At 33.2% G+C, this 12,601-nt stretch overlaps 1 protein-coding gene and 1 non-coding gene across 2 annotated transcripts in view; both read right to left on the bottom strand.

The window, feature by feature from the left end:
- Positions 1 to 310: 310 nt before the first annotated feature.
- On the bottom strand, positions 311 to 382 carry Smp_tRNA_02413_Pseudo_TTG.1.1. Its single transcript has one exon. It is a non-coding gene (tRNA).
- Positions 383 to 9,073: 8,691 nt separating this feature from the next.
- Smp_153230 (hypothetical protein) overlaps positions 9,074 to 12,601 on the bottom strand; it is a gene marked incomplete at its 3' end in the record, with an annotated part of 52,454 nt that continues 48,926 nt past the window's right edge. Inside the window, exons 18-20 of the mRNA XM_018799936.1 lie at positions 12,138 to 12,257; positions 10,653 to 10,715; positions 9,074 to 9,214 (exon numbers count right to left, since the gene is read on the bottom strand). Of these exons, the coding sequence (XP_018653799.1) occupies positions 9,074 to 9,214; positions 10,653 to 10,715; positions 12,138 to 12,257 (324 nt within the window). The remainder of the gene's footprint in view (positions 9,215 to 10,652; positions 10,716 to 12,137; positions 12,258 to 12,601) is intronic.

Consider the following 12,601-nt stretch of genomic DNA (forward strand, 5'->3'; position numbering starts at 1 on the left):
TAAATAATCTAAACTATTTCAGACAACAATAACCAACTAACAGAATAATTTTTAAACTATCTCCTCTATATATCAGTAGATAAACATTCTTAACATTCCATATTCACACTTACTTACTGTTCAACAAAACATTTAACAAATCAAATCTACAATTTTCCCTTAACTTGTTATAGGTTTAGCTCAATATGAAAAGAAAACGAGGAAAGTAACTATAAGCAAAGATGGATAGTGGTTAGCAGTTCAATCCAGGACGCGCGTTTTGTCCTATTTGGGACTGGTCAATTTTATGTACCTGCATCTCTGAGTTAATGTTCACTCTGGGACTCGAACCCAGTACCTTTCGCTTCAAACGCAATCGCGTTATCCATTCACCTAATGAGTCCTAATAGCAACTTGCTTGTTCAATAAGGTGAAGTTACAATTCACTTGATATTGTCTGTTTGAATGTTCCCATTGATATTTAGGACTGAAATCGATCAGTCTCATTGCTTACAATGCTTGTAAATTAAGGTAACATCCAAGCAATACACACAATATGCACATATGTCAATAAGAGACTGATCAACTTCAGTCCTAAACATCAATGGGAAGATTCAAACAAACAATACCAAGTGAATTTGAAGAAAGTAACTGTTGAATAACATTATTGATATTTTATCTTATACTGCATATATTACATACATTATTACTGTCAGAAATGATTAATATTGACTTTTATAATGTGTAACATTTAACCCTATAACAATCAAGGGAAATATGGAATTTCTTCACTAATGAAACAATCAAATAAGGTTATATTTTCCAAATATATGATTCATACAATTGTATATACAATTTGCTATAAGGAACATTATTAGAAAGATGTACTTATTTATGCTTAAGCTAAATTATATATCGGAAGGGGTTTTGTGGAGATTTAGTATTTTCATAGTTGAAATTATGAGTCAATTGAAGCTGAACCACCATCGAAAACCTGGAAGCACTGGATGACCGTTTCGTCCCATTATGGGACTCCTCAGCAGTGGGCATCCACGATCCCGCACTCGCAGGAGTCGAACCCAGGACCTACCAGTCTCGAGTCAGAGCCCTTAACCGATAGACCATGGTGGTCTAACCTCAATTGACTCACGCTTTCAACCGTGAAAATACTAAATCTCCACAAAACCCCTTCTGATAATTAATATAATCATATGCTGACTAGTGACTGACTTCGAGAGGTACATCTAGGAGTTCTCGTGAGAAGCAGTGACCAGTGGAGTTCAAACCGCGTCTGTCGTGAGATATCAACTCACTGAAGACAATTGTTGAACGGTTGCTCAACTTCGTGGATCAGTTGAAGTTAGACATTAACAGCGTTGGATGCCTCCTCAGTGGTCTATCGGTTAGGTCTTCTTTAACTGCCTATCCTTATATTCATGCAAACAGATAATTAATCTAGTGACCGGGTATATTTTCATCAGATATATAATGTAAATGATATTGACATTATTAAAATGTCCATATTCATGTAGCCTTACCTGTTCGTTTATTTGCTTATTTTTATGTATCCAACTAATGTTAATGGGTTCGAATCTCGCGATAGCGGGTTCGTGGATGCGCACTGCTGAGGAGTCCCATAATAGGACGAAACGGCCGTCCAGTGTTTCCGGGTTTTCCATAGTGGTCTAGTTTCAATTGACTCACGCTTTCAACTATGATAAATACTGAATCTCCACAAAACCCCTTCTATAATTAATGTTAATGACTTATACCAACTTTGTGTTCGGTAGTGGTTTGTGGATTCTGATCTCAATGTGATTTAAGATCATATTTTGATAAGAAGTTTACTTCTCGAGATAGATTTCCAACTTTGTTTCAACCTTAAATACTTCGTCATTTCATTCATATCATGAAACGTATTCACTGAAAAGGATAATAAAGAATGATTGCTTTTGGTCAGTTAATAATTTATGCGAACACATTTCTACTACTTATGAGTAATAAACGGAAAGTCCCATCGTTTTACAGAAGGAAACAATATCATGGATGACAAATGATAGCATTTTAATAACTTAATATGGATAGAATAACAATGCATTCATCAAATTTCCTACAATAAGGTAATTTATCAATACCAATTAACACTTCTTACGGGGGATATTGAAGAATTCATAAAATTGTTTACTTGGAAGTAATGAATGACGCCATGAAATAATGTCAACACTGATATCTATTGTTCTTCATAACCTATGAAAATCGAATAGTGATAGGAAAAAAAACACCATTTGTAGTGATCGTCTGTTTCACTGAAATATTTGTTATAAGGTGACCTATTTAATTACATAATGAAAAGGATTATCGCTTACATTCTTTCTGTATAATGGCGAAAGCTTCAGAAAATCAGAATTTAATTTCAACTATAATTAAATTCACTTGCTATTGTTTACTTGAGAATTTCCATTGATATTTAGGACTCCAGTTAATCAGTCTCTTATTGGCATATGTGCATACTGTGGGTATTGCCTCGATATTAACTTAATTCACAAGCATTATAAGCAAAGATGGATAATGGTTAGCAGTAGAATCCAGCTTGATGTCCGTTTCGTCCTATTTGGGACTGATCATCTGGATTTGCCCGCATCTCAGAGTTGATGTTCACTCTGGGAATCAAACCCAGTACCGTTCTCTTCAAACGCCTCATAACAAAAATAATTTCTATGAGTATACGCTTATGACATGCAACTTAATGATATTGTCGGTTCAACAAATAAGAGAGAATTCATTTATTTAAAGACAATAGTCAATGCTTGATAAGTCAGCATAATTATATTAAGGATCATTATATTTTGTTATAGACTTTCATTACTTCCGTCAATACAATCATTAGATTGTTTTGAAATGTGATTGAATTGTAAAATTATTTTGTTTATTATAATGAATACTGACTATTATAATCACTCAAACAATTGTGGTATGCATAGTTCATAGTAAAATTTAATCTTGAATATTGTCAAGTTAGTTTTATATTTATTCATTAATCTAGTCACTTATTTCCACTTTCAAAATCTTTTGTTCTTATTGCTACAGATCGTCAGTAGAATGTTTTCTGAACATTATGTTTCACTGTAATCTTATAGTTCATTTGCAACCGAAAACAAGCTCTAAACTTTGTGTGTCGTAGTAGTCATCACTCCTAAATGAATTGACACTGCTTGAGATAATTACTATCCCATATCACCCAATGTTACAATCAGAGATGCTATCAATAAAATATCGATGATGCCAATGGATTATTATAGTATTTAATATATGAGATAGTAATTTGTTCCCATCAGTTATAAACTCGTCTTAGATCTACGAAACAGAATATTTGAAATTTCAATATTTCGAAGTAATACAAGCAAGTGGCTATCAGGACTCAGTGGCCGAGTGGAAAACGCGATGGCGTTTGAAGCGAAGGTACTGGGTTCGAGTCCCAGAGTGAACATCAACTTTGAGATGCAGGTACAACCAGCTAATGAGTCCCAAATAGAACGAAACGCGCGTCTTAGATTCCACTGCTAGCCGCTATCCATCTCTGCTTACCATGCTTGTGAATTAAGGCTATATCGAGGCTATACGCACAGTATGCACATATGCCAATTAGAGACTGACCAGTTGCAGTCCTAACACATCGATGGGAAGATTTAAACAAACAATACTAAATGAATTTAATACATGTTATAGTTACTTGATAAACAGATTGAACAACATGACATCCATGTTATTAGAATCATTATTGTATTATATATTAGTTAAACACATAAACATTGATACAAAGGGCACCAAATAGAAATGCTTCACATAAACCATTCTATTTGTATGAAAGCTGTGATACTGTCCGGGTGCCCAAACCGAAACATGTGGTTTTCTTAGGAGACCACACCACGAATATTTGACCTGGAGGCCTAATCCACAAGACAGTGGAACAACAGTAAGAGATGCACTCCAATGGTAGACAGTAGCCAACAAAAGATTCATACTCTATTTGTTTCCTTAGGATCCTGGAGCCCACATGAAACATTGGTTTGGAATGAGGGATCTCCAACTGCTTTAAGTGGATCCTCCATATCCACCAATCCCATTTCAAGTGTTAGACATTCGCTTTTCGTCCTCTCACTTTTGTAAATAACACTCCGATTGTGAGAAGTCAGTGAGCAGAACTTCTGTGGGAGTGTCTGTATACGCGTGGTTATGTTTGAGCATTTCGAGAGGGAGAGCTGACTCTCCTTTCTCGGTCGTACCAGGGCATTTGGAATCAAATCATTATTGCGAAACTTTTCAAGAAAGTATTCCATCATAAATGTTATAATTCTCACTTTATGGTATGGCTTCGTTGAATACTTGTTTCTTAATAGTAGTCTGAACGCCTTTCTATAATTGATTCACAATTAAGGTATAATTACTTCATTTCAAAAACATATTGACAATGTAAACTTAGTGTATTGGTCAGTAATTAATATCATATCTATTCTGACTGGATATAATGTATATAAATAACAGCTTTAATTTCGTTTTTTGACTAGTTGTTCTGTACTAGCCATGCAGAAATGCATTCAGACTAAATTTGGAGATTTTTTTTTCAGTCGTATAATCCATAATAAAACTTTTGTCAATCAGCCAAGTGAACACAACGGTATTCATTTTAATAAACACTTGAAAGGAATTTAATGATTATTATTATTATTATCGGAAGAGGTGAAACTCAATAACAAAATATAGTGATGATATTTATAATTATACCAACTTTCACTCTTAAATAAACGAATGTTTTAAACAGAGTTGAATGGTGGATAGTGGTGAAAACCAGGGGGTGTGTCTCATCCTACTTTGGATTCATCATCTAGATGGAACTGCATCCCAGTGTTGATGTCCGCTCCGAGCCTCGAGGCAATCCGCACAACATGCACATATGCCAAAAGAGACTGATAAACTGGAGTCCTAAACATCAATAAGAAGATTCAAGTAACCAATACAACTGAATTAAACAAAGGTTTCATTGGTAATCGGATTAAAAATGTGATTGAACTGGATCGAATTACAATATGAGAGCTAAAGCTAGGGTATAATCATCATTTCTCAAGATTAATCATAATATTTACATCATAAATTACAATCCAGTTAGTAGGAATCAGCTAAGCTCATCTTAAAACAGATTAACGTAGTCAATATTTAGCTAAATTGCTCTTATAAAGATTACTGGTTTACGCTGAACGAAAATGTTTCTCATAAATATTGAAATCTACCTAATTTTATGTCACTACACTATTCCCAATATTTCCGAAATACAGTACAAATCTTAAGTTTGTAGGTAATTTATGACTGTAATGTGTATGATTATGCTACATAGTACAGATTGTTTGAAACCATTCTACAAAATCCCATGAGAACTAACGTATGGCTAAAATTTCAACCATTCACATGGCTTACTTTCACAGCATATGAAATATTACTGAAGATTTATTGACTCTATAAGCAAACATTTTGAATTTCCTAAATCACGTGGAACATTCTTCAAATGAGAAACAGAAAAGGATTGTGTAAAACAGACCATGGTAAATATACAGATTTATTTGTGGTTTGTAGATTTCGTTTAAAATACCATTATTATGAAGGATTTGAATTATCCCATTTTTTGATGTTTGAGATGAAAGCTGCTTGCTTAGAGTCTCGACGTGAACATTAACACTATGAGGCAGGTATATCCAGCTGACAAGTCATAGGGAGAAACACACGTCCTGGATTTCATCACTAGCTAAAATCCCTTTATTCTTAATCTAAAATATTAAAGTTCTTCAAGAGAGATAAATACTGTTCTTACAACTGTTACTGATTAGGAATGGATTTTGTTTGTATGGTAGGTGAACAGTAATAAAAAGTTGAAATGAAAGAGTGGATTAATATGATCATATAAATCTATTTGTATAGACGCTTATATTTCACTAAGCAATAGAATATTAAAAAACAAAACTTGGCTCATAAGTGCGAAGAACTAATATTTAGTAAGATTATCACCATATACACTCTTAAGTAACCTAGAATTACAATGAAAAGGCGATTAAATGAATTGACCTAGTTGGTCCAATAACAATGAACCATTCATAACTATCCTCAAATCATAACCAATACCGAACAAACTATTTCATCAATAATCAAATCGTCAATAGTAACGAAATTCCACGTAGATTTATCGAAGTTCAAGAGGAAAGCTCTAATTTACAGTAAGTCAACAAGAGGGTGAGTTAGCAGCTCAACAATAACATCAGACACGAACATAGTTATATCATAGGTTGACTGCAACCAAAAAATGTTCGACTTTCTGTTCCAACTCAGTGACATCAAGTTAGACAAGAGAACTGGAAATACAAGGTTTGATCCCGTGTGATGTCGCAGGTGCACACTCTTGAAAAGCACCCACTGAGGTGGAATAAAACGTGAAACCATGTTACAATTTTAGTGATACTTGGTATAAAATTCGTTTTAACTCAAAGTGATGCCTGTTCAACATGACATCAGTGTTTGTTTATATGAATTCAGTGTAGTGTGGTTTCAGTTATGTATGATATTTGTTGACTAATCATCAAATATCAGTGAAATCTTTACATGAATGAGTGTATTTTGTCCAACAAGTTGCTGCGGCGTTTTTTTCCTTCAAGAGGATGAATACAATCTTCAACAGTAATCTGTTTTCCTCTTTTTTCCTGAATCATATAAACCTGTTCCCCTTCGCTTTATTAGTTCAGTTTTCAGTTCGAACAAGACCAAACTAGGAATATTTTCAGTGGATATCGGTTCGTGACATTTTTTTCTATTAAAACTTTATTTGACAACTATAACTGTTACAATAATTTTACTAACTTAAAAATCTACTGACCAATTTTCCTCTTCTCTATTCGCGTAAAATTACATTGGCTTTTCAGATTTTATAGTTAAAATATCACGAAACAATCGTAGTTAAAAAAGTCACTGAAAACAAGGAATCACTGGAAAGTTGTTTCGTCCTAGTATGAGACTTAACAGTAATGTGTACTCACAACGTCGACAACAGGTTTCGAACCTTGGATCTTCGGTATTCGGCACGAACGCTTAACTTGTAGACTATTGCGCTGAAATTCAATAGCTTACATGTTTAACTTCAATCAAATTGCGATGTCACGTAACCATCTTTTAATGTATTTGGTAGGTAACTGCCTTACACTGGACATTTTTGAACTACACTGGTCACGGCTTCTCACTAGAACTCAAGAGCTACTGCTCGAAGTTGGTCACCAGCCAGCGGCTGTTTTACAAAGATAATTCTACTACGATTATCAAAATTAAAATCTTCCCACTGATCAAAAAACAAAATACAACTTTTCATTAAATAATAATTTATATTATTTACAGTACCTTTTACCAACAAATCAGAAGAAAATATTCTCTGTTAGATCTAGATCAAAAACTAAACGGATGGAAATTGTTCAAATAGGTAGTTCGTGGAAATCCATACAATTGGAAGATAGATTTCAACATGAATTAACATTATCAGAACAACCGTTGATTATCATTATAATGAGGTGATGAACCATTTAGTTGTGGTGTTTAGGACTGCTAGAAACTCCAGTTAATTATCAGCTTACAGGTATATTAGTTTTATTTGAAGATGATTATAAGCTGCCTTAATGTCCAAAAAAGTGGACTAGAAAGAAAAGCATGGTAAAAATTCATCTTCTAGAGCATAAATAAGACAACTATGATCCTGATAGCAATACTGGAAAGACCGTTCGTGTTGTTTTTGGTGGAAGAGAAAAGTGAATTGTGTTCTCTCCCAAGTTGCTTAAACATCGGACTGATTTTAGATTTTAAACATTACTAAGAATTCAATGTAATCTTTCACGTTTTAGCGCACTCAGCTATAAGCAAAACAAACAGTCAGAAAGTGTAAATGTCACTAAATTTGGAAAATGATAAAGAATAAATGCATCTGTGCTGCACAGATTTAAAACCATATTAAAAGTATATAATTATCATTTATCTTATGAATAACAACAATAGAGTAGTCAGTATTTTCTAACACAGCTAAAACTAACACTGAATGATTTCATCTATTCATTATCGTATAATGACTTGACAACCAATTGAGTCAATAACAGAATAATAATACGGGACATTTGTGAGGATACATAAACATTGAAGTTTTATAACAGTACAAGATTCAATGATTTTATTACTTCCTATGTGTATGATTTCAATGTATATTTCACACCAATCATTCATTAGCGTTAATCGTACTAACCAAAACACTGAGAAGTAGCAGTATATAACAAATATTATTTTTAGAAGGGGGTTTTGTGGAAATTTCAGTAATTTTATAGTTGAAATCATGAGACTGATAGATCATGGGTTCGAATCTCGTGAGGCGAGATCGTTATTGCGCACTGCTGAGGAGTCCCACGATAGGACGAGACGGGAGTCCAGTGCTTTCAGGTTTTCCATGGTGGTCTAGCTTCAATTGACTCATGATCTCAACTACATAAAATATTATTTTTCCTGAGTAAGCACATATATATATATATAAGGTTGTAATATATCAATCAACTTATACTTTCCAATACAAATACTATTTACATTTTATTATGTAATATAAAGAGACAATTGAAAAGTAACAAAACACTTTATAAATGTAACCTAAAATGAGTGTTACTTCCTCTAATAAACAACTATTACAATACTCGACCATTATTCACATCTTTTTATACCTTGTTATGTAACATTCAGTCAATAAATTACTCACTTTCAATTACACAACACAAAATGTGACCTCAATCACTGTGCAATCCGTATATTTTGAAAATAGTTAAAGTACAAATAGAACACAATAAATATCAGTGTTATGCATGCATTGGTGTATTGTGTAAATGACAGTACAACACAGAGGCAGTAATAAACAAAAAGAAGGAAAGAAATCAACTGCACCTGTACAAAAGTTTATAATAGTTAATAGTAAGTATTATTACCGTTGTTTAACAAATTTTCTACTTAAAATAGCAGTACTCAAGCTAAAATAACAGATGAATTAGTGATGTATTGGCTTATTAGTAATTAATACAGTGATATTTGATAGTTGTTTATTATTTTCTACAACATTTTGTTGATGTATATAACCAGTATGAGATAGAGGATGTTGTACAGGTGGAGATCCATGAAAGAAGGCAATCTATGGAGGGAAAATGAGGAATGTAAAAGCGTCATTCAGTAAACGAGTGTAAATGAATATTAGAAATAAATACATGGAATGGTTAAGGACTGGAACAATATTACGCTGTTAAGAACAAGCTGAGATTACCATGAATTAAACTTCGACTAACAATCAGGTACTATTTATTAACAGTTGTCTACGCAAGACACCCAACATTCGTTGGCCAAACACTATCAGCAACAGACTGCTCTGATAGAGAACAAGCCAGCTTCCAAATGAAGAGAAAAAGCAGCTTTGTCAGTCATTTAATCATAATCAATGTAGACACTGGCATAAACGTCTGTCAACACAAGTTGCCGAACCATGATAGTGAATTGAGATGGAATCAACAAGATAAATGGCAAAGGAGTCGAAATAATAAAATAGTAATGATAATAAGTAAGAACAGATATTAGAAACACGGTTTCAAAAAACGGAATGAAAATGAATACTAAAAGGAATACTGAAACTCAAGATGTAAAGGAAAATAGATAGTGAATAGATAGGCGCTATTATAATCCACTCCCCAACCCCAACTGCATCTAATTCTTTGATGTGTCGGTCAGTTTGTGTATCGTGATGACTCAATTGAGGTTTGACGGCAGTAAGGTGTTCCTCCATAGACAATCAGAATCTGCAGTAATCTCGTAATCCCACAATGGAAAAAGAGGGTGAAAACCTCCGTGCCATCACACCACTGAACAGTCAACAAAGAGAATTCATTCTCGGATTTAAGTTTTACTACTTTCCTTCTTGGTATGATAGGACCCAAATTGAAAGTGTTACAACCAATACAGCTTGATTTAGCCATCACAATACACAAGACCGACCACCAAATACAGGTAACCGCCACGGCTACAGTATCCAAACAATAAATATATTAATGGCTGAAACGCTTATCTACTGAGTCTTAAGTTCAAACTACAGCATACTTTTGTGTGAGCACTCAATACAGTTAAAATAATCGAGTTCCACATCGAGATTTCCAAGATTTGACATAATTAAAATAACGATCCTGACTAAGTTACGATTAGTGTTACTTTTTTTCTTATCACGTTTATGTACTAGGCTTTGAATCATACTCTATTATGGCTAGAAATATTACACAAACCGAATTCGGTGATGAGGGATTCAAACCAATAACCAATTGGTAAAATGTTGAGAGGTTTAATCACTAATCAATCAGATTAGATGTAATGTAGACTTCATAATGTATAGTTTACATATATATTATTGTTTAGTGTTCCCGATGCGTTCGATAAATAGTATTATAACAATGTAAAAGGACCTTACATAGTAATAACAATGTAAACTGTGTTTGCAATGGAAATCTATCTAAAAATGATTATGCATTAAATACTTGATATTATGAAAATTAATTATTTTAAACATAATAACATGAATTTTAACAACTCACCATTAGAGCTAATGAAAAACCAAAATGTACTACAACTATAATGATCATTATTGGTGTTACAAGCTAAAAACAAAAATAGGTTGTTAGTAATTTATGGTAATGCAACCTTGAAACAAGTCTAAAATAAACAAAAGATTGTATTCTTTTTGAATGATGAACAACGTGTAGAATTTTGAAAATTCCAGTCAAATATATGCGTGTTTGAAATTGGTAAATCTTTCTACCAACACATTGAAACTATTTTCCTAGTCGGTTCCGATAGCCTTAACCACTTCTACACATCATCTGGAACACTGTAGAGAAGGTGATAATTGCGAGTAAAAGCTTTACTCCAAGCTTCGTATTTGTACAGAAATAACGAAGGTATTTATAGATTTAAACACGATTTTAGAATTTTCTGGAACCATACCAAACATATTAGCAGTATAAGTAAATATTCAGTCACGTGGCACGTGATTCTGCATTTTCCAGATGTTACTGAGAGGATTCCATTCAACGCTGATCGGATAAAACGTTCCCCGGAGTTTCTAAGCATCTATGAACTTTGATGAGGGATATTAAATGGATTCCAACAGAAATATGATATGTTTATGGAAACACTTGAGTACAAGATGCTATTGTTTCTTACACTGAGAAACGTTTAAATCTGTATCAGTTCCATAGAGTGTAAACCAAGAAAAAGGGATAGGCAACTTGTACAACGGATAATTACACGACTCAAATTTCACTTTAGTGACTGTAGTTTGAATAACTAATAAATTTATTTCTTAGTTTGCGATTAAATCCTAGAGAAGTATTCACCGACTTTGATATTTATTAAAAAGGTTAAGTGATAGCTTTCTAAACACGGAGTACAAATACATATGTTGATTTAAGTTAATTATCTTTATATATTGTAAAACAACAATGTTATAATAACCAGGAATTTACATTCCGTAATAAAGATATCAACTTTTACAGATTTTATGGAGAAAACTAATCAAAGGAAATCTCAACTCAGTTATTATAGGCATGATTTTATAAGAGAGATTACCATTATGATCTAGTAATTAATAGGACGGTACTGTCCAACTTTCTGGACAGAAGAACATCAGACACGATAGAAAGATTATGGTGTAAACATGGTCATTCATATTCCATAGACAACAACATATATCCAACAGCTTCAATGGTGAAAACCTTAAAATATATTTTACAAATCACCATCTTTAGTTGACCATTAATCTCATCCAGTAATGGACAACAGGTTATATATATATATATATATATATATATATATATATATATATACATTCTTATGAGAACATCAACATAGAGGTTCAGGTACATCCAACCAGCGAGTCCCAAATATGACGAAACCTGCTTCCAAGTTTCCACTGCTAGTCACTACTATCCAAATTTGCTTAAACATATTCTCCTATATAACTATTTATTGAGCAAAAGAAAGATGAACAAATACAAAAGTGAGCAATAAAATATATTCACCTTTGGATATTCTTTGCGAATACTAGGCATTAAAGCAAATACTAAGAATGCCCCAGAAACTGCTATTCCAACTAAAAATAATATCCATTGTAGTGTAGTAATCTGAATTGTCCATAAAATCTATGAATTGTTGGGGAAAATACAACACTAATAATAATAATAATTCAATTGGAATAACAAGATTTTCACATGACAAAAGTCAAGTCTTCAGTTTTGGAATAAAAACATAACTTACGTTAGATTTCACTATCACGCATTACAGTTAATGTGGCTCAGTAGGGCGACATTTCGCTCTGTGACCCAGTAGCTGAAAGTTGAGCATTTAGACCAGTGAACAACAGATCTACTTTCAAACAAACAACCCTGATCAGGGTATGGTCAGAGTCTAAGGGCATGCCCCCAAAAAAGAGATAATGTATAACCGAAAGCAATAATGACACGATGTGTTTACTGTAATACTAACG

This window comes from Schistosoma mansoni, chromosome W (genome assembly GCF_000237925.1).
Source record: "Schistosoma mansoni strain Puerto Rico chromosome W, complete genome".
Taxonomy (NCBI): Eukaryota; Metazoa; Platyhelminthes; class Trematoda; order Strigeidida; family Schistosomatidae; genus Schistosoma; species Schistosoma mansoni.